This window comes from Schistocerca piceifrons, chromosome 4 (assembly GCF_021461385.2).
Source record: "Schistocerca piceifrons isolate TAMUIC-IGC-003096 chromosome 4, iqSchPice1.1, whole genome shotgun sequence".
In the NCBI taxonomy this organism is placed as follows: domain Eukaryota; kingdom Metazoa; phylum Arthropoda; class Insecta; order Orthoptera; family Acrididae; genus Schistocerca; species Schistocerca piceifrons.
In genome coordinates this window covers 660195058-660219255 of record NC_060141.1, presented here as the reverse complement: position 1 = coordinate 660219255, position 24198 = coordinate 660195058, and the positions used below count along the sequence as shown (strand labels likewise).

General features: G+C 40.6%; 1 protein-coding gene across 1 annotated transcript in view; it reads left to right on the top strand.

Moving 5' to 3' along the window:
* LOC124796097 (leucine-rich repeat extensin-like protein 2) overlaps positions 1-5613 on the top strand; it is a 41213-nt gene extending 35600 nt beyond the window's left edge. The window contains exon 2 of the mRNA XM_047260183.1: positions 4376-5613. Coding sequence (XP_047116139.1) covers positions 4376-5613 — 1238 coding nt within the window. The remainder of the gene's footprint in view (positions 1-4375) is intronic.
* The last annotated feature ends 18585 nt before the right edge of the window (positions 5614-24198 follow it).

Genomic DNA, 24198 nt, shown 5'->3' with positions numbered 1-24198 from the left:
AAACAACAACTCTGCTGCGATGAACACACAACTGACTAGCAACTACACAATTCGGTGGCGAGTATACAACTGAGCGGCGAATACAGAACTGTCCTAGCGCTCGCGACTCCAGCGCTTAAGAAGCCAGAAGCCAGCGGTGGCGCGCGCAGACTTGCGGCGATTTCCTGTCTCGCTGGCGCTGCTTATGCGGACGGCGTCCGGACTTTGATGCTGCCAACCTTTTGGCAGCGGGCTCGGGTGGCAGTACTGGCTAGGATACAACAATATGCATCCACGATAGCTTGGAACTTCGCCAGAAATTGCTCTTCTACTGCCCGAAACGCCTCAGTTGAGATGATGGCTGCCTCAGTCCCTATGCTCATCATCAGCCTCCAACGAGGGTTAGTGTCCCGTTAATAAACCTTTCCTTCAGGTAACCCCACAGCCAGAAATCACACAGGATCAAATCTGGTGTCTTGGTGGCCACGAAGTTTTTAACCATCGGCAATTAATTCGGTTTTCTCGAAACGTGTTACGGACTAGCCGACCTCATGAGCAATGCGATGTGGAGCTCCATCATGCATTAAAACAGTTGAGTCCAAAGGACCTCTGTCCCGAAAGCCGTGGATCAGATTTTGGCGAAGCTGATCACAGGAACGTGGGCCGTTCACGCTGCATGCCCTTTATCCTCGAGCGTCCGAGTTTCTCAAAGAAAACTGGACCAACAATGGACTCTCTCGTGAAGCCGCAACACACATCACGCGTTCGCTATGGAGGGGATCATCATGAAAGCTCGTTGGCGTTGACGATCGCCAGATGCAACAATTTTGAGTGTTCAAATGGCTCTGAGCACTATGGGACTTAACAGCGGAGGTCATCAGGCCCCTAGACCTTAGAACTACTTAAACCAAACTAACCTAAGGACATCTCACACATCCATGCCCGAAGCAGAATTCGAACCTGCGACCGTCGCGGTCGCGTGGTTCCAGACTGCAGCGCCTAGAACCGCTCGGCCACTCCGGCCGGCCTTTTGAGTGTTCACTGATGCACTGAGCGTACAGTGTGCGTCATTGCTCCACAAAACTTTCCAAGACCACATGTCATCAACTTCAAATCTTGCAAGAAACGCAAGAGCCAAGTGTATTGGAATGTCTGTTGGCAAAAGTTGGCCAGCAGTGTGAAGTTTCTACGGCTACCACTTCACAACTGTTCGCAGCACCTTTCGAACAATGGACCATGCAATGTTCAGCTATCGTTACCCAGCTCGTGCACTACTTGAAGATCGCATATTGCGTCCAAAATTCTCAGTCTCGGCAACAGTAATTTCTTCCGTTGTTTGTGGCGCAACTGATTGTATGCCTCTCTCACGAGCAGTTACTAAATTGCCAATTAATTCAAATTTCCTAATCGTGTTCTTCGACCGCGTATTCCCTGAACGCATCGATGCTCGTGAGGAGCAGCAATATTATAGATGTTGTTTTGATAAAACAGCCTTACCTCATCCAGATCCATGTTGACTGTCTGGAACTGTAACGACCACTGATGTTTGTGAAAGTCCCACGTCGCCATACCACTACCGGCGCCTAACGGCAAGTCATGCTACTGACACTACTACCAGAGTAAATCTTGCAGCGCACAGTTTGAGAATCATCCATACAATGTTGAGGATCCGTACAGTAAATACACTCCTGGAAATTGAAATAAGAACACCGTGAATTCATTGTCCCAGGAAGGGGAAACTTTATTGACACATTCCTGGGGTCAGATACATCACATGATCACACTGACGGAACCACAGGCACATAGACACAGGCAACAGAGCATGCACAATGTCGGCACTAGTACAGTGTATATCCACCTTTCGCAGCAATGCAGGCTGCTATTCTCCCATGGAGACGATCGTAGAGATGCTGGATGTAGTCCTTTGGAACGGCTTGCCATGCCATTTCCACCTGGCGCCTCAGTTGGACCAGCGTTCGTGCTGGACGTGCAGACCGCGTGAGACGACGCTTCATCCAGTCCCAAACACGCTCAATGGGGGACAGATCCGGAGATCTTGATGGCCAGGGTAGTTGACTTACACCTTCTAGAGCACGTTGGGTGGCACGGGATACATGCGGACGTGCATTGTCCTGTTGGAACAGCAAGTTCCCTTGCCGGTCTAGGAAGGGTAGAACGATGGGTTCGATGACGGTTTGGATGTACCGTGCACTATTCAGTGTCCCCTCGACGATCACCAGTGGTGTACGGCCAGTGTAGGAGATCGCTCCCCACACCATGATGCCCACTATACGCCCTCGCTCAAAGTCCGTCAACTGCACATACGGTTCACGTCCACGCTGTCGCGGCATGCTACCAGTGTTAAAGACTGCGATGGAGCTCCGTATGCCACGGCAAACTGGCTGACACTGACGGCGGCGGTGCACAAATGCTGCGCAGCTAGCGCCATTCGACGGCCAACACCGCGGTTCCTGGTGTGTCCGCTGTGCCGTGCGTGTGATCATTGCTTGTACAGCCCTCTCGCAGTGTCCGGAGCAAGTATGGTGGGTCTGACACACCGGTGTCAATGTGTTCTTTTTTCCATTTCCAGGAGTGTAGTTTTCCGTCCGTTTCAAGTAGCGAAAATTTAATTACAAAAACCCTGGACAACGCGCGAACGCCTGTTGCTGCTACGACCTTTCATGTCAACGTGCACATGCAGAATAGCCAGATCGCCAGAACAAGGCATAACTTTTTGTACCATTCATTTACGATTTCATAAAGCTGTTTCTTCATAAAGGCCAACTACCTTGCCCCAGTGGTACCACCGGTTCCCGTCAGATCACAGAAGTTAAGCGCTGTCGGGCTGGGTTAACACTTGCTGGGTAGCACTTGTATGGGTGACCATCCGGACTGCCACGCGTTGTTGGCAAGCGGGAAGGACTCAGCCATTGTGAGTCAAACTGAGAAGCTACTTGATTGAGTAGTAGCGGTTCCGGTGTCGTAAACTGACTTACGGCCAGGAGAGCGGTGTGCTGACCACATGACCCTTCATATCCGCATCCAGTGATGCCTGTGGATTGAGCATGACACAGCGGCCTGTAGGTACCGTTGAGCCTTCATGGCGTGTTCGGGCGTAGTTATGGTTTCATATAAGCATTTTATGGCAAACCAGGAGCAATGGAACGTCACAAAAATCCCTAGAATCCTCTGCAAAGCCACTGTCAAGGAAAACGACGGAGTGATGAAGTTTAACATCTGGATTGAATCACTGTTAGATCCGGTATGGCAGTGGGACATTGCTTAGTTCTAGAGATCGGGTCTGTAGATGGTGAAATGGAGAGAAGAGTTAGTCACGAGAGATCAGGAGACAGAACTGCAGCACTGTAACGAGAGATGTACGAACGGAGAATGTCTTGTGCCAGTCTTGAACCGAGCATGTTGCTCATTGTAGAGTCATAATCTGGGGTAATCACAGCAGTCGTCGTGTGCCACTAGTCACACTAGAGTCTTGGCACTCACTGGTCAGGATGTCCTTCTGTGGATTTCTGAACAATGAACAATGTAATACCTGCAGTTTCCCTTTGAACAGCTGACAATGCACTTAGGCTTGCCTTGCCACTGACTTTCGTCGTGTAAGTTTCCTTCCGAATGTATTGATTCTTTTCTGGCCGGTGTGGTTGATGGTTCTTCATATCCGTTTCAAAAAATAAAGGATAACCATAATAAAGGAGAACCATAGCGCATGCTATTTGTTACTTTTTCAAGTTACCAATCGCTCCCATTATTACTTAACGCAATGTGGTAGCTATAGATTAGTATGTAGTTGGTATTTTGTAACTTGTTTTGGGGTTAGTTATTTACTTCAATAAAAGACATCAGCACTTGGAAGAAGGTCAGCAATCGTGTCACACCTGTTAATGCAATACATACAGTATCAGCCGTTCGGTTTATATTGTTAGAATTGGATGCAGTAAGACGTTTCAGGGGTTGTGTTGACATGAATTACTTAAAAGTTAGCGTTGGTACTGACAAGATATTTTTGCCTACCTTGTAGAAAGCTGTTGATACAGTGAAAATTTCATTTCCTTCTGCATTCTATTACTCCAATATTCTTTCATGTTGTAAACGTGTCCCTATTTTCTGCCTTCAGACCACTTCACAGATCGTCTATATCTACTTCTGTCTTGGAATTTTTCTAAATTTACCGCTTTCCTTCTCAAAAGACGTCTCTATTTTGTTTCTTCTGCTTTTATGTTGTGTATTCATAAATCATTTTCAGCTTATCGGATCCAGCGTGTTTTTAGGTGTTTTAACTAAGATATATATATATATATATATATATATATATATATATATATATATATATCATTTTCTACTTCTTACGTACAATGCATATTTTCTTTTTTTTTTTAAGTGTCCGGAGCATGGCCTTGGGAAGTGGGTCTGCTGAAGAACAAGACAACAACAACCGAGGCTACGCCGTCCAAAAGTTCAACTTTAACGACGGGCGCACCAAGCACGACGACTTCCACACCGCCCACCCCAGAGTCAACGCCTCGTCCTCGGTCTCGCCCCAGGAGCAACTCTAAGAAGCATCATCGCCTCCACACATCCACAACTCCGCAACCGACAACAAAGGACTACACCATTGACACGACTACCACCACCGAAGCGCCCCCGCCTTCCGTCCCACAAGTCGTTGTCCAAACGGATCCCCAACTCTTTGCTTCTGTCCAGCCTCAACTCCCAGCGGTCCCTCCACCCGAAATGTCACCCATAGTTATCGTCGAGCCTGACTCCTATGCCGATGCTAGCCGTGCTTACCGCTCCATGTACGAACAACCATACGGCAGCATGTATCCACCTCCAATGTCGTACGCACCTCCAGTTCCATACTATTCTCCTCCACCGCCACCGCCGCTGGCGCGATATCCCTCCCCGTATGACCCCTACGCATTCGGAGGGTATCCCAGCTATCAGTGGCCAGCGATCGAACCATCCTACCTGCGGCCTTATCGCTCATACCCCTTTGCACCTATGCCCTCTCTACAGAGCTATCCAATTGACTACTCGCCATACCCATGGTGGCAGCCTCAGGTTCAGGGGATGATGGTAGGTGCAGATGGCTCAGCTGCACCAGCCATCCAAGGTGGATGCACCTCAGAGCCAAAACGTGACCGCGAAGAGTTGACACCTGCACTAAAGGACGCGCCAGTGGACCAGAAGGTTGAGGAACCTTCCCCAACATACGTCAGTCTCCTGCCCAGCTACACTGCCAAAGTGGATTCACTTGCCACCCCAACGAGCACGAGAGAGGGGAGCAATGTGAAGGTAGAAAAGCCTTTCATTGTGGAGGAAAAGGCAGAGCAACCTAACATTGCCCCAGGAAATAATGCTTATGGCATGGTTGATACTGTTGGGAAGGAGAACCACATTCTGAGAAACAATCCTTACCAGCCAGCGCCACCGAGTTCATATTGGCCCGGATACTACGAGCAGAATCAGTGGCCACAGTGGAATCAGTGGCAGCAGTGGCCGGGTTCTCAGCAGTCCCAGTATCCGTACAGTGTGGGACCACAGCAGCCATCAGTAGTGCAGTCCCAGAAAAGACAGGCTCCATTCTATGGGTGGGGAGGACGGCAGTACGCGTAAGTGGTACTTCTCTCAGGCAAATGACTGTCTCCGAGTGCGAAATACATTTTAATTTTCACCTTTAGTAAGTCTCTACCTTTAAAAAATTTAGTACACTACTTCTTTGCCGTCTGCAGAGGGAATAGGCCAATCCGTTCGCCTAAGAAATCGTGGCAATATAATCGAATCTAAAACAGAACGGTATGGGAAGATTACCGCCGCTGACGGTGGATGACGTTCAGAAGAGTCACTGAGGCTGCTGCTATGCTATTATGTCACTTTATCGCTTAGCTCAAGAATTTTTTTTATTTTTTCCAGGTCTTACCATTTCTAAGAAGTAATGAAGCACTGCACAACAAAACGACTTATATATCATTCATGTAGTGAAGTATATAGATGTATTATTTAAATACACAGACAATAATTTTTGTATGATTCTACTACATTTTTTTTGTATCTATTTTACTCTCTCTCTCGAAAAATGTATAGAAAAAAAATGGATATCTTTCCCAAGTCGACGACTGTGTTGAGTACTCATGTAGCCCTGCGATGTATTTCTGTTGGTATGACAGGAAGTGAGGTAGAACATGTTGCCACCTCTCAGTCTTGGTTTTGGAGGTGGTGGCTGTGTAGTAACTGCCTAATGTGCTTGAGAGAGGTGACATGAGCTGACAAAATATGGTGAAAAAAAGGTTGTGGTGACGTGAAGATTGCGGCGTATTGCACTTTCGTATTGCACAATATTCTCACGAACATACAAAGCGTGTCCCCATAAATCGATTCTACTACTCGTCCGCAGAAGACACATTGCCGTACAAGATTTTTTTTTAATAATGGACTTACAGACCTGAGACCATGACAAGTATGAGTTATTGTGTAAGTGATACATTGTTTCAATAGTGTGGATCTCAAGGTCCATGAAGAACATGCATTGTGAGAGACGAAAGACAAATAGTTTGCTAGAAATAGGACACTGACTATGAAATGAGCTCTGGTAGGAGAAAAGAGCTAACGATATTACACACTGGTGAATAGTATGTAGTGGTATACATATGGAGAAATAATTACACAAATGACACTAGGGACCGAGACTGGAATCGAAATAAAATATTCTTAAAATGACAAACCAACAGATTTGAGAGAATGAAGAAGAAAAAAGGGAGTTACATAAGAGCCTCACTTGACTAATAGTGACAGAAATAAATTACTGAAGGATAAGTATTGTTATGTCACAGACCAGACGCATACTTTGCGACACAATTGATAATTAAAGTGAAACCTAGTGATACCTGTGAAATATTTCTTGTCATACTCATTCGCCTATGATCCATAGTACACCGATATTTACGCGTTTGTAGCAGATTAAACGGCAATCTTAAACTGCAACCGTCGAACTTTTTATTGGTGATAGCGTATTGGACTTTCGTATTGCACAGTATTCTCACGAATATACAAAGCGTATCCCTATAAATCGATTCTGGTACTCATCCATCAAAGACAGATTGTCGTACAAGACTTTTTTTTTAATTATGGACATAGAGACGTCAGACCATTCAGAAACTGTATTTCCGGTGTAAGTTATATGTCGTTTCAATAGTTAAGGTGTTATTTCCGCAATAACTGAATCTGCATATTCAGTACAGTGCTTCATGAGGCATGGTCACACTGAAGAACGTATACCATTGCCTAGGCATGGTCACACTGAAGAATGTATAGCAATGCCTTCCTTCGACCTCGGAACTGCTTATCCCACCAAAACGGGAATTCTTTCATATACTCCAAAAATTGTAAGAGGTTTCACAAGCTGCGACATGGTCGCAAATAGAGCAGAGATCCAGAAAGTGTAGAATAAATTTATTTCCGTCAGTGTTTACAAAATTGTTCAACCATTAGACTACCGGTTTCGGTCAGCGATGACCATCTTCAGATCTGCAGAAAAACACAGGAAAAAACAAATACAACTAGTGGACCGTCTACATCTTAAAACAATAAGAAAGGTCTGAATGAAAAGCATTGCTGACATACATGGGGTAAAACAAGCGCTTAAAATATGATGACGCATACCTCTTTTAAAACATGCCGTAATATAATGAAACCATAGCGTCATCATCAAAAGATACACACAAAATCAACACAGCATCGTCGCGTATTTAAAATATGGGATACTCCTGTACTAGACCACAGTTTCTGCGGAATAATCTTGTTAACAGCGCTACTGTTCACGACAAAACGCAGTACAGTGGCTACAAAATGTTTGTGTCGTAAGCTCGTTAGATTTCGCTACTGTAAGGCTACACATATTCGTCAGTTATAAAATTGTGCAAAATGCAATAACAAGAAAAATACAACAGGTAAAGTCTATAGTGGGCTTATCAGATGTACAAGCTATGAAAAATACATCTAAAGTTACATTCAGATTGTTAGAAAGCAGTGTAGCACTGTTAACAAGATGATTTCACTGACAAAGTGGCCTAGTGTATACCATATTTTAAATAGGTGTCCTATGCTGTGCTGATTTTGTATGTATATTTTGACAATGCCGCTGCGACTTTACTATATTAGGACTTTTTAAAAATTGGTATGCGTGTTATACTTTAAGCGCACATTTTCACCACGTGTGTGGGTAATATTTTTCATTGCGGCCTGTTCTGTAGTTTTAAGATGTAGACAGTCCACTAGTTGTATTTGTTTTTTATCATATTTTGCTGCAGAACTGAAGATGATCATCGCTGACCGAAACCGGCAGTCTTTCTTAACAGTTTTGTATCATAGACAGAAATAAAAGAAATGTATTGTCAGAGGTGATATTGATCATAGGTTTAACCGTTGATTTATTTCATTTAACCGTTGATTTATTTCGCCCATGGTCCTTGGAACTGTTGTTAATACTTATCCATGCAAGCAACAAGCAATGAATTTTCAAAACTTTCATCATAGGGAACTTGACATTCACTGCTGGATAATACCATCTTCATTATCATCATCATCAGCTTCAATATTGTTATGCATATGAAAAGCAGGAGGTAAGTTATAACGAAGGACGGGTATGTACAATATGTACGAGATCCAAGAGGGGATAATTTAAGAGTGGAAGCCCAAGAACGAAGTGCTCGGATTAAGAAGGTGTAAGTAGGCTGTTTAGGTTTTTATGTTGGTAACGCCACATAGCGCTCTGTATGAAAATCTCTGGCTGTGCTGTGTGCAGTCTGTGGCTGGTTGGCATTGTTGGAATATTCGCTATTGTAGTGTTGGGCAGTTGGATGTGAACAGCGCGTAGCCTTGCGCAGTTGGAGGTGAGCCGCCAGCAGTGGTGGATGTGGGGAGAGAGATGGCGGAGTTTTGAGAGCGGGTGATCTGGACGTGTGTCCATCAGAGACAGTAAATTTGTAAGAATGGATGTCATGAACTCCAAGCATATTAATTCATAAATTTTTCTAGGGGGAAGTTTCAAAGGTGTAAGACAAGGATGTACAGTAGTCTTTCGCCCCTACTGTTCGATCTATACATCGATGCAGGAATGGCGCAGATGAAAGAAAGGTTGAGGAGTGGAATTAAAGTTAAATGTGGAAGGATGTCAATGATAAGATTTGCTGATAACATTGCTATCTTGAGTGAAAGTGAAAAAGAATTACAGGATGTATTGCATGGAACAAACGGTCTAATTAGTACAAAATACAGATTAAGAGTTAATCGAAGAAAGATGAAACAAATGAGAAGTGACAATAATGAGAACAGCGAGAAACTTAACATCAGGATTGGTGATAACGTAGCAGATGAAGCTAAGGAATTCCGCTACCTAGACAGAAAAATTAGCCAAGACGGATGGATCAAGGAGGACATAAAAGGCAGACTAGCACAGGCAAAAATGCATTCCTGGCTAACAGACGTCTACTAGCGTCAAATATAGACCGTACTTTGAGGAAGAGATTTCTGAGAAGGTATGTTTGGAGCACAGGGTGAGTAACGACGAGTTTCTCCACAGAAGCGGCGAGAAAAGGGATGTATGGAAAACGCTGACAAGAAGAAGGGACAGGATGGTAGGACATCTGTTAAGACATCAGGGAATAACTTCCATGGTGCTAGATCGAGGTGTAGAGAGAAAAATCTGTAGAGTAAGACAGGGATTAGAATGCATCTAGCAAATAATTGAGGACGTAGGCTGTGCTACAATGACATGAAAAGGTTGACACAGGAAAGAAATTATTGGCGGGCTACAACAGACCAGTCAGAAGACTGATGACTTAAAAAATAAATAAATAAATAAAATAAAAGTGACATTGGGTATTGACTAGCACTTGTTCAGAATCAACAGAAGGGCTTCTCTGTACAGCATGAGTACCTAGAGCATTAAACTATCAGAAAAATGTTCCATCGCTCGTTTATGATTGCTGGCTGTGTTATTAGGATGTAACTTTTCCTTCTGGATGCATTCTAATATGATAAATTACACATCGCACCCAACGTTTTCGCTGTTTCTCATTTGGAATCTTGTTAGTATAAACACGCTAATAACATCCGGTACAGATAAGCGATTTATGTTTTTCGTGTTGTTTACGAAAGCGTCCTCTTGTAAACTCGTAGAGGGTGAAACTTCCTGGCAGATTAAAACTGTGAGCCGGATGGAGACTCGAACTCGCGACCTTTACCTTTCGCGGGCAAGTGCTCTACCATCTGAGCTACCCAAGCACGACTCACGCCCCGTCCTCGTAGAGCGTGCATTATCTTTTAACTAGCATCTGGATGATCACCGTCAGCTAGTACAGCTACGACCCGGGGGTCTAATGTTTTGGAGAGACGCAGCGGTTTTACTCGTGGCGTCATCGTATGTGGAGACATTGCGTGCGACTTCAGCTCACGGTTGATAGTTACTGAAAGAACACTGACGGTACCACACAGACAACCTGCGTCCTCAAGTTTTGCCTCTAATGCGACAGTATCGTGATGCCACTTTTCAACAGGACAATGCACATATTGCACGTGTCTCTGTGAAACAGACAAGAAATAGCTTCAAGTACCTTCTCAATCTCTGGAGGTTCTCTTCGTTCCCCCTGCTAACACCCATTCTATGTGCTTCGCTTTTTTTGTCAGGCAGTGTTCTTCGTGCGACAGGTCTAGCGAGTTCTGCATTAGTTCGTGAACTTAGATAAAGTTTTCCACAATAGTTTTTTTCCGACTTAACTCTTAACTGCATCGTGATGATCCGAGCTTACTAACTTCCTGAATGAATTTGCATATCAGTATGTTGTTGCACTCATAGTATTTAAGCGAGTTTGAAATAAACACTTTTTACTGATCAGTACTAGTACTGCTTATTAAAGACGTTTCGCTAAACGTAAGTACAATTTAGTCGGATATTACCTGCCTTTTTCCAGGCTGAAAGTTTTCACACTTTGTCTTACAAGTTCACGCGAAACCGACATGCTACGTGTTCAGTCGTGCTGCCCTATTTTGTACATGTGCAGATGTCCCTGTTAGTGCACGGTGTTTGGGATCCTATCCACTCGAGAAGTATTCCAATACAGGGTGGCTGCGTACGAGCGTCCAAGAATTTAACACGACACTGGTTCCCTACCTCAAATTGTTCAGTGGAGCATTCTTTATGTTCTGGCACATTTTTGCACGCTCTATCGGAAATATCCTGTATAAACTCTATACAGCTTTAACAGGAAACCTTTTCTTAGAAAAATTGTGGTTTCTCAGTTGTTATCAATAAACTGAAGCCTGTCTACTACGTTGTTCGCAACTTATATTGTGCCATTGTTCCAAATTTTCAATGAAGTGTGGCTTGCAGATGAGAACAAAGAACAATTTCATGATACATTGAATGGCACAGAAAATGTATCAGAGCAGGCTAAGATGATATCTCAGGTGGCATACCATTTATATTTTATTGAGATATTATTTTTCTAGACCCTTATGGAATTTTCAATAATTTACAGCAACGTCTCATGTATAGACATACCAGACATTTTGAAGAAGGAGGATGAACTCTGTCTCCAAATTCACACTTCCAGCGGTTCGTCTGGCTTAGAAATTATAAATCGAAAGAGACCCAGACGAGAAAAACAAAGCAGCGTCGACTGCATAGGTTACAGATAGGCTGCAGATTCTCATTGCAACGATAGGAATGCTATCATTTATTGTGTTTCACTGAATGCGTCGTTACTGTGCTATTGTGGAGGAAGAGGGTTTCTACGTTAAAAACTCGGTCAAAACTTCTGGGAAAGAATCGTAGTCGCGTTTCCGGCTCTCTTATCTACGTCTCCAGGAAAGCCATAATAAGGTGATAGTATCTCCATCATTGATGATATCTTAGATTGTAAGATACAGTGAGTGGAACGTAAGGTGTCCTGGCAGAAGTACCTTACGACGTCGCTATGGTCAAAATCATATCAAGATGATAGTGGGGATTACAAGTAAAACACTACAAAGTTCACGCTTTATCGTACGTGCCTTGTGGTGCGCTAACAAAGTTGCACACGTTTTCGTACGTTCCTTGTTGTCCGATAACAAAGCTGACATTGGTTCCACACACTGATCTTCTTCCTATAGGCGGTAGTTTACTACGTATCTGCGAATACATGAAATATTTCAGTATATGCAGAACAGCTTGTGGGACGAGAATCAAATAACAAGAGCTGTCTATTCACTGCTGTAGGAACTGTATCGTAGTTGCTTTTCTAAATATCTCTTTTATTACATTATACAGGCCATCTATGTGTCATAGCACTCCATGCATGCACACACACAACAGACACGCATATGTACATATATACGTCCATACACATAGTAGAAAATTTAATTAACTTTTGGCAGGGAAACTGACCGCCATTGCCCCAGAAATAAATTAAAATATTTCCAGTTCCCCGTTCCCAACGAAGGGTTTTGGGACGTCTACAGAGGACACGAGGTAAGCGGACCTTTTAGGGTTTACCGTTGCAGTTTATCCGACATAGCTCTTCAGATGCTACTTCAAATAGGGAAAAAGTTGCGGTGTTAGCATGGTCAACACAGTGGTGTGTCGTAGCAGGAACTTTTCTCATTATGAAACTTACACGTTCTGTATTCTCATCTGATATGTCTCTTGCTTCGGTTCTCTGCATAATCCTGCTTCCTAGATACACTTCTTTTACATCTTTCCTTACCGTAATCCTTTTCATTTCACGATGTTAAGCAAGTCGTTAGTCTCTACTGCTCTTCTTCATTTACTCTAACTAAAACTTCTTTGTGTCAGTGAAACTACTGAGTGAAACTGCTGGTACTGAGTGAAACTTCTGAGCTTTACCGCCAGATGAAACTTCCGGCGAAACTACTGAGTGAAACTGAACCTACTGTCTATTTCCTTATTTTTGTAATTTCAACACTGACCTACCGAATTTTCCCTGACAAAGACAACACAAACTTAAGCTGTTTATTTATTACCCACAATATAAAAACCCAACGCAATTTGACTGCTATAGAATGACAATATGGCTTCGAATAAAAAAGTTCTCTTCACAGTCCCTAAAGACAGTTCTAAAAATTAAACAGAAGGGAAGTCTACGCCAGTTTTATGCACAAAGGCTGAGCAGTATACGAAAACGCGCAAGTAAGTAGAAGACCATCACGCAGTCTTGAAGAAGTGGTGTTGTCCTCCCCACGGAAACAGTGTTGGCTGTTGACATTAAGATTTCAGTCGATATCGTAAGATTGGTAGTGGGCCACAACAGAGCATACCCACTGTAGTCCTTGTAGAGATTATGGTAGTAATGAGCCACCAAAGGTGCAGACCCACTGCAGTCCTTGCAGAGATTACGGAAGCAATGGGCCACCAAAGGTGCAGAACCACTGTAGTTCTTGTAGAGGTGACCAGCAGCCATCCGTTGCGACTGTGTAGGTGCACAATCACAACTGAAGAGTTTTGAGGATAATATAGCAAGTCGATGAACCACCACTTGTGCACTCCCTTTTTTAGCCAATATCTAAAACCAGCAGTGCTGTTAGCCAGTCCCTTGCCGAATTATCAACACACGTGCAAGCACTAACACAGTTATATAATCTCTGAGATTTGATACGTATAATATGACCAACAGACAAATGTGGGCAGTAAAATCAATCACTACTATTTACCTAACTTAAAGAACTGGTGTCTATACAATTACAATTTAACAGTATACAGATTCAATTACAAATGTAAAGAAAACATCATTATAGTAAAGAACATGATAATACAAATAAAATTTGCAGTAATACAGCTTTTGCAAAAAGAATAAAAATAAGCATACATACGAGTATTACAGAAGTTATGACATAAGTAAATAAATGAAAAATAAGACTATCAGTAGAAGCATAATAGAATAAATAATTTTTAAAGATCTTCCTAACGTAAAGAACATGGTGCAAAAACATAGATTGGATTTGAGGATAACAGTATTCCTCATCATACTGAATGAAGCATAGAGAAGGAAAAAAAAAATTCTACAAAATTTATCTTATCAGGTAAACACAAAGAGATACGAAGAACACAGAGACACAAATGTACACATAAACATAGCAGAATAACACAATAGGAAAGGACAGGATCAGTTTTCAAGTATAAGTGCGTCAAAGTGTAAGTGTAATCTTTGTTACTGCAGTACTTGTGGCGAGCACTTTGCACCTACTTTATGCTCACACCTGCTTTACTTTCAACCAAAACTACTTTATTTCCAACTAAAACTTCATTTAATTCTCGCAGACCTCTCTTACTTCAACATTAGTTTCTACAAAAAAACTCGTATCTGTATTTGTACTTTAATATACTTCTTACCTCATAATTAGTTTCCCAGAAAATCCTACCTAAACCTGTTGTCACTATACCCTACCTATATCTGTTCATTTCCTCTTTCAAAATAATTATTTCTCATTGTACAATAGTTTCGGGCCAGATCCTTTTTTCTTATAGCTTCTCAATGCATTTCTTCCCAAGTAATCATAACTTATTTTCTTATATAGCATACCCCCTCTTAACTTAAATCTAATGAGCTCAGAGACATAAGCTAGAGAATGGGGCAATGCAGTAGCACGAAACAATTAGCACAAACAACAACGAAAAATACAAATTGGCAAAGCAAGCAGCAGCATATCTAAATTAGCAAAGCAAATGCAACATTACAACTAATATAAGGCAATATACAGCAAAGAAGAAAATAAATCAGTGGTAACACTGGCTTATCACAGTAATACAAAGTAAACTTTAGTAGGACATTGCCTGACAAATAGCAGCAGCAAATGCAATAACTTTTACCTAAACATGAGAAAGCACAAGCAGAAAAATATTAAAGTAAAGACAGCAAAGCAGATAAGGGAAATATATGTGTAAGCTTACAATAGCATGTGTGTATCTGCGATCATCAAAACTATGTAAAGCGCTAGATCTATCTCCCATGTGAAATGAAATGATTCTATGTCAGAACTTAACACTAAAGTAGTGCGCCACAACAACTTATTCTACCTAAAAAAGTACCAAGTCCTTGAAAAGCAAATTATGTATGCAGTTCCTGTTATTAGTCCCCTCTACTTCTTATTGTTCTTTCCTTTCCAATTGCGCTTTTTTTTTAAGAAAATGGATCATAAGATTATTACTTAATAGATCTGTTGACAGAAAGTGTTCGCATTAGCTTATGTACTGAATTTTATTTTATAAATAACGCAGCTAGAAACATGACATAAAAATAAGCAAATATGTACAGAGCACAACACAAAAACATAATTCAACACTCTGTGGTATTTCATAAGTCAGTAGAAATTCTCTGAAACCTCGTAGAGAGACACTTGTCATAATCGAGTGCGTAAATGTAAGAATATATCTCATCAGTTCATAAGCATTTCAATAAGTAGCACGAAGTTCAACCTCCTAAGTCTAATCATATGTTTACAAGCAATAGTGCACGTCGTGTTTGTGGTGTGTTCTGCAAAGAAATATCAATAGAAAGGTCAACGGCCTCTCTTTTCTACAGCTTTGCGAGCACTTCCAGGAGTACAGCGAGCTTAAAAGCGGCTGAAGCGACCCATTAAAGTTGACAGGCAACACAACAATGGGCATTTCCCGCAGGCTAGCGCGCAGCCTAGCGCAGCAGAGCATTACGTCAGGTTCACAACAATATACATTACTCAAAGCTCTCGCAGTATCACAATATTCCGAAAATATATGTGAACAGCAGAGCATTACATCAGGTTCACATACAATATACATTACTCAAAGCTCTTCCAGTATCACAGTATTCCGAAAATATATGTGAACAGTTCACAAAATCCAGACAACATACAATTTTCTAAATGCGAAGTAACCCAACTGCGTAATTACTTAGACGTACGTCAGAGACTTATTAAAATGTTTTTTTTTTCTCTCTGTTAAATGTCACATAGCTGTGTAATTTTGTGTTAGAGAAAAATGATACCAATGTACAAAACCGTATATGCTAAGGCACCTTGTGCTTGCCACACACATGATATACAAAGTAGGTATACCCCCATGAGGGATAATGTTGAGAGGCACCCACATGCCTTGCTCATACTGTGGCATCAAGCAGTCAGGCCTGCATGATGAGTGGTCTGCCAAGCGAGTGGATTCATTCTTATTTATCGAGTAACATGAACTCTCGTACTCACAATTAAGTTACTAATTATCCTCCTGTATGAATAATACGCAACGGAAACGCACTTCTGACTATCAGTAATTTACAGAATTCTGACTGTTCACTACGCACTGGCAATACCACATTTTCTTTTTTTTTTTTTTTTATTTAACGGCTTTTATCAACACGTGGCCACCGCACTGAATATGAATGGCGCACACATTATAAATTCGGGACATCATGACAACATACAATTCGAAGGAAAAGTCCACCAATCTTTTTCTTTTCACTATCTTATTTATTCCGATAAATTCTATAACCTAAACACACAAATTCTATAACGTACAACAATAACACATGAGAAATTCCGCCCAGTGGGCATGGCTTTACATTGGTGATTCTCTACCTCATGGTCTCGTAGTTATTTAACGCTACAGTGCACTTTCTGAATAGGATGATGGATCTTTTATTATATCTCACACTTCGACTCTCACAATCATCATCACGAAACTTTCCTCCAGATCGAGCGGTACAGAAGGAACAAGCATAACCCACTAATCTTTTGAAACTACCTTGCTACTCTCCCATGCAAACCACACATACCCAAATTACATGACATACACCACACTACAACATGGAATACAATACAATAAATAGTCACAACACTATCACTTTCAGCTTTCCCACTTCAATTAGTATTTATCCCAGTTTTACACGACACTGCCCCACTTCGTAATTCTACTTTGCTACTATGAACTCTGGAGATATAAGCACGTCTTCCTGTGCAATGCAAGCCATGTGGCGTTGCTGGATAGACGGCTGACTCACCTTGCTTCTCTCTCAGAGTATTATAATTTGAATCAAGCGTCACACGGAAACATATCTCGCAAAGTAATATTAGGAACATATTCATCACACACACGAGTCCTCAACTGATACCATGGACGAGTACTTCTCTTTATCCTTTGTCTCACGCACAGATTGAGACTCACACAGTACTCACCACGTGGAAGTACTCGTCTCTAATTTCAAGTCCTGCACACGCCATTTCTTAAATATTTCAACTTATAGTACACACACTAGTAATTCAGCTTAACTTAAGCACACTGAAGTATTTCAACTTATTGGTACACGTGGTTTCATTGTGACCATTGGTTACTTCCGAAGATTACTACGATCCCATTAATATTACCTGCCTGACATTTAATACTCCCCACAAAAGTTCCTGAAATAGAGAAATTATTATTTCAAACTACTCTTAAATATTCCACATGTATACCATGTCTCCACTCTTTCGTCTTTATGGAGCACAACTAAGACAGGTCTTAAAAGCACAAAGTCCAGCGGCAGAGTGCTGAAACATGGCCGTTCTTCGGGTCATCTCGCACCTCTGTCGAGGTGGGGGAAGACCATGCTACCGTATTGGTCAGCCACATTTCAGGTGTTCAAAGCTCCGGTAAGTTTCATCTCTTTGGTCCCACCAAAGGTGGCCAAAGGATCGTCTCAAAGATGATCATATATTCACATTCACTATCTGCGGTTAGCAGACGACCATACATTCATTCATTTCACAGATCTCACCAAACTGGATGTGGGGATTTATTTTGTGGGTGTGCACATGTGATAAATTAAATATATAAACTGTCATTCTTTCCCACACTGGTATCCGGCTTCGCTGTATTAATTGAAATTGAGTTATTTCACAAAAAAATGTGTTGTTCTGACAAAAATAATGAAGTATGTTGTACCTATTTTCAATGTCGGGCGGTACTGTACCCTTTCAATGTAATTATACCTCAGACCTTACAGATTAAAACTCTGGAATGAAATGTATCACCGAAAACCTTCTCTCTTTCATTGTAGTTCAAAAACATTTCTAATAATGTTTCGAGTACAAAAAGTCATCACTCAAATGCTTGTTATGTAGCGCTAAACTGTACTTCTTGCTGTAAGAAAATTTCTGTCATTGCTTAGCGGTAAAAACGGGCCAAGTGTCGTAGTTATCGTCATTCATAAGCAAGGTTCTCCAAAAATCAATGTGCTTACCTTGTCATATACAAAAGTAGAGTGTTATGTGTGTAAACGTCGTAGTTCCTTTGCATTTCTGTTACGGTGTAGTTTTCTCCTTTTGTCTGCAGCTGAACTTATATTTTTAAAAGCCAGATCAAATAAGTCTTTACGTCGAAGTTTACGTGTACTCAGAGAAGGTACAAGCTCTCTGATTCTGTTGGTTGGTTCCTCATTCTTCACTGCAAGAATAGGTGGCAAAGCAGAGGAGTCATGAGGCATTTCATTCAGTACATTTTGAAATAAGTGTATCTGTACCAACACTGATGCTTCCTGTGACAATAAAGTCTGCAATTTCTTTCATAATTCAGACGGGCTACAACGTGCAGAGTACAATGCAATAAAAACAGAATTGATTTTACGATTTCGAAGCATGCGTGACCAAATAGCACATCTGACTTGTGGTCCGTTATCTGAAATGACCTTGGCAACTTGTCCAGCTTCACTTAACAAATTTTTAACAAAGGCGTTGGATACAGAACGTCCAGTGGATTTGCGTAAAGGTGTGAAACAAACAAATTTTTCAGTAAGTTCAACAGCGACGACAACATACGAAAATCCGTTCAGTGTTTCCACAAGGGGTCCCAGAATATCAACAACAGCTAATTCTTTTAATCTAGTAGGAAGAAAAGGAAACAACGGAGCACGATGTGAGATGGTAGACGGTTTAACTTTTTGACAAAGATCACAAATAGACAAGACTCTCCTAATTTTCTTTTCCATGTTGTTAAAATAACAAGCCTTCCGAATAATATGATAACATTTTCGTGGACTAAAATGTACGTAGCTGAAATGAATGTACCAGATGAGCTTATTAACATAATCGTCAGGAATAAAAAGTACCCATAGCTTGTCATCAACAGTGCAACGTTTGATGGGCATGTTATTTCAAATCAGATAATAATGACTACTCAGGGTGAGTGTCTTTTCATGCCATTTACTTTTAATGACTTTCCAAATCGGATCCTTGTCTTGCTCATGAGCAATGTCCTTTGAAGATGCAGAGACGAAGATTTCAAAGGCTACTTTTCGATTGTAAAGAATACTGAAATTTTTCTCAAGGTTAGCTTCCGTGTTGCTTTTCTCAAGGCCAGCCGGTGTACCTGACAGTGTGTCCGCAACAATGTTTTCCGTGGACGCAGTGTTGCCAATTTAGCGACTTTGTCGCTAGAAATGGCGACTTTTGCCTTCGTCTTAGCGACAAAAAAAACTTTCCAGCGACAAAAATTATTTAGCGACTTAATCTGGCGACTTTTGGAGTACTGACGACTTTTGAAGTACAAATCAAAGCTATTTTGCGCCAGTATTTTCATGAACAAAACTAACATTTTAACAATAGAATGGGTACTACACTTACTTTGTTCTATATTTACTAAGTTAAATAAAGTTTTTGGCTGATCACGTAGCATTGTTCAGCATTTAGTAAACCTGAATGTGGGAATTGCCTACAGAGTAAGAAAACCTTGACTATAGAACAGTTCATTATTCATTACCCACTAGCCTGTTATAGTCGATAACGTATCGATCTATAATTCTTAAACTTTTGAACTCCCTTTATTTTTCGAATTGACAAAAAACGTATGTAATATTAAGTATAATAAAATACATTTCTGTCCAGCAACCTCTAATTTTTCGAAATGTTATCTCGCAGTCAAATTATTAGCACATGCACAGTGGTAACGCAAGAACAATTCGGTGGGGGGTATCTCAGACATTATTACCTTTTAAACAATGAACAATAGGACTGATATCGAGTTACCGAGTGATTAGATTGTTTCATGACCTCTAGTTCTCCTGAGTTTTAATGTATTTTCAGTGATTATAAACTGGTGAAACTTATGTTGTGGTGGCTTACATAATGTATTTACCGCAGAAGAAGCAGTACGCTCAAAAATATCGGGATGCGTGGGAAGCAGAACCTGAGTTCAATGGGTGGCTGAAAGCAGTCGTTGGAGACTTATCCAAGGTAAGATGTCAAGTATGTGCAACAGAGTTTTATGCTCAATTGTGTGCTATTAGAAAGCATTCGAAAACTATTACCTGTGAAAATTGTTCCGAAAACTACAGTTAGAATAGCAGGCAGAGCGGAAGGCGCCCTTTCTTTATTTGTTGCTGAACACTGTTCTATTTTAGCTGTAGATCATTTAGGAATACTGTGTAAGAAGGTAATTTCCGGTGATGAGGGCGCTAAAAACATGCAATTACATCGTATAAGGTGCACTAACATTATAACTGAAATTTTGGTTCCATATTTTACACAATCATTGGTCGAAGACATAGGAACCAAAAATACATATAGATACTAATAGATGAATCCACAGATGTATGAATATCTAAAATGCTAGGTATCGTTACACAGTACTATAGTGTAAACAACGAAATCATTAGATCAGTATTTCTCAAACTCGCTGTAGTAGAAACTGCAGATGCAAGAAATCTGGCTGCTGTTCTTGCGACTTCTTTGAAAGATCTCAAACTTCCAGTCGCTAATATGGTAGGAATTGGCACAGATAATGCTTCAGCAATGGTTGGAATAAACAATGGGCTTTTCGAACAACTCAAGAGAGAATATGGTTTGAAGCATTTGGTATTGATCGTTGCATTTGTCACTCTCTTCAGCTTGAAGTTTCGCACGCCTCAGTGAATACCATACCTAGAAACAGAGTTTCTTGTACGGGAAACCTACAATCGATTCTCCATTTCACCCAAAAGACAAGAGGAATGTAAAAAGGTTTATGAGACAATAAATTGTGGAAAACAGCCACTAAAAATTTTGAAGGTCTCTGCAACACGTTGGCTTTCAATTGAACCGGCAATACGAAGAATTCTGCAGCAGTGGGAAGAACTAAAGCTACATTTTTCACTTGCCATGGTTTAAGACAATTGTTACACTGCCGATATTTTGTACAAGATGTATTGTGACGACTCAAATCATCTTTACATGTTTTACCTTAAACATGCTTTAGAAGACGTACAAATAGCAATAAAAGCTTTTGAATGAGAAGACAATAAACCCCACTAAATTACTAGATACACTTGTATTTCTCATGCAGTCACTCGTACAAAACAGTTTTTCCAACTGTTGATTGGTTGACAACACCAGTTCCAAGCGAATGTATGTACGCAAATCCGAAGCTTGGTTTTATGGTTAAACAGAAATTGTCTGAGTCAAGTTTTTCTGCAGAAAATAAAGTTTATTTGAAGAAGAGATGCATTCAGTTTAGTCTGAAACTCATAAAAGAAATCCAACAAAGACAGCCAAGTAACTTTACGATCCTGAAAAAAAAAAGGTCAATGCTGAATGTTGAAGAAACACTAAATGTGAATAAAAACAATGCTGTAGCGAATGTAGCCAAAGAATTGCGTTTTAGTGGCGATTTCATAGACGGAATGCTGCAAGAATGGCATAATACCAACTTCATTAGGTGGAATAACACTGCTAAAACTATTCGATTTTAGAGTGAGGTTTTGCAGTATAAAAATGCCGCAAGGGAGAATCCTTTTTCTTTGATTTCACAGCTAGCAATGACTGTTCTATGCCTACCGCATTCAAATGCAGAAGTGGAAAGAATATTCAGTTCTATGAACATTATAAAACCTAAACAACGTAACAGATTATCGTTAAAGACAATTAATGCTTTGATCATATTAAGAGACCAGCTGAAGAAACAAAATAAAGATCGTGCATCTTTTGACATACCGTCAGACGTATTGACGCTTATTAGAACGAACAAAAGTTACTCTTTTGGGACAAAACCAGTCGGACTGCATCATCTTTTGAGCGACGTTCAACCCTCTACATCAACTACAGTTCTGTCAGAGCATGACGACGATGAATAGCTCACATACCTGTATGTATATATTTTCTAACCTAATTTGAGTTCTTGCTTTCTTTTGTTGCAAATATAGTTGTATATTTCTAGTATATTTGACTGCTGTGACTGAAAACAACAATTTGTGTGTTGCGTCAGTTATGGTAACATGTTTAATTAAACGTTAGCGTATTTTATATGTATGTTGTTGCAAGCGATGCGTCATTTAATTAAGACAATATAGCAATTACGTATGAGACAATATGTATTAATACTTTATTACCCCCCCCCCCCCCCCCCCCGCTGGCTTATTGCACCATTCACAGCACGAAATTTTCAGTACACCCCTAGTAAAATAAGTTTTGGCGACTTTCTAGCGACCTTTGATATTGAATCTAGCGACTCGGGTTTTTTAGAGTTGGTAACACTGCGTGAAAGGAATGTAGATTATTGGCAGAATTCTTACAGGAACAATGCCTAACGTTTCAATCTGTCATGATTTAATTTTGAAGACATAAGAAATTGTAATGCCCGGTGATCACTACAAACTTTTACATATTTTCCAGAAAGAAAGACGCGAAATTTGTCAAATGTGCAAACGATAGCTAAAGCTTCCAAGTCAGTGACGGAATAATTTTTCTCAGATTTTGTTAGCACGCGGCTAGCAAAAGCGATGGTTTTCCGAACAGTAATGTCATTTTCTATAGATTCTTGAAATAAATGGGCACCAAGACGTCCATGCTATAGCAGAAATCTTGTGACAGATCTGGGTGAGCTAAGACTGGCGTGTGAAGAAGCTCTTCTTTCAAAGAAGCAAATTCCAACTGTGCCTGTTCGTCCCACATCCAATTAGTGTTTTTGCCAGTAAGAGAACAAAGTATAGGAGTTACAAAAATTTGCATATTCAAAAAAACAACGGTAGAAACTCACGAGACCTACAAAATTGCGAATTGTCTTTTTGTCGATGGAACAGGAATGACTGATTGCTTTCAACTTTTTCGGATCGGGCTGAATGCCCTCAGCAGAAATAATGTGACCCAAAAACTTTACCTTTGTCCTACCGAATTCCGATTTTTCCAAGTTGACTGTAATTCCCGATTCAGCAAAAGTGCGTAACAAACTTGAGGATACGATGCTGTTGTTCCCAAGATGATTCTGCTATCAAAATTTCGTCCACGTACGAGGTGATGTGTCATTTTAAGAACTCAGCTAATATGGAATTTAGCCCACGAATGAATGCTGATGAAGAAATGTTCAAACCAAAAGGAAGTTTCCGAAATAAATAACAAACACCGAAACAAAGAAAAGCCCTATTTTTTCTACATTCTGGATGAAGTTCAATTTGATAAAAGCTAGATGTGAGATCAATAGGAGACAATAATTTTACACCACTGAAATTTTGTAGAAGTTCTTCCAACGTTTGCGGTCTGTCTGTTTCAGGAATGATTGTGGTATTTATTTGTCTGGAATCTAAGACAAGTCTAATCGATCCGTTTTTCTTGTCAACAACATGTAATTGATTATTGTATGAGCTTACCGCTGGTTCAATAACGCCCTCGTCGAGCATACACTGTATTTCCGTTCTAACACGGTCCCTATAATGTGCCGGAATTACGTATGATCTGACGCAAAATTTGGTATGCTCACAAACAGGAAATTTGTATTCAAATCCTTTAATTGTTCCTGAGTAAAAACTGTGGAATATGCCAAAAAGGTCCTGGCTATCAGTCTTATTACAGTTTCCAATTATTTTAATTTTTTATGAATTAAAAGATTAGTATCTAATACGTCACCAATATCATCCATGTTAGTACTTGCAAAATGATTATCAATCTCAAGTTCCGTCAAAAGTTCCAAACTGTGATCTGACAGAAGGTAAAGCCGACTGATTTCCTTGTCATGGGAAAGCCAATCTTCATATTTCAAAGCTACTGACTTACCTACTTTCTCTAAACTTATTTCACTGTCGTGAAAGTTTAAATTGCTTTGTACTCATTCAAAAGGTCTACACCGAATATAATCTCCGTCGACAATAATGGAATAATAAGAAAATTGATAATAAATTTTTGGCTTTAACAAAAGAATTCTAAGTTACTTTGTTGGCGTACATCTACACTTTGTCAAAAAATTGC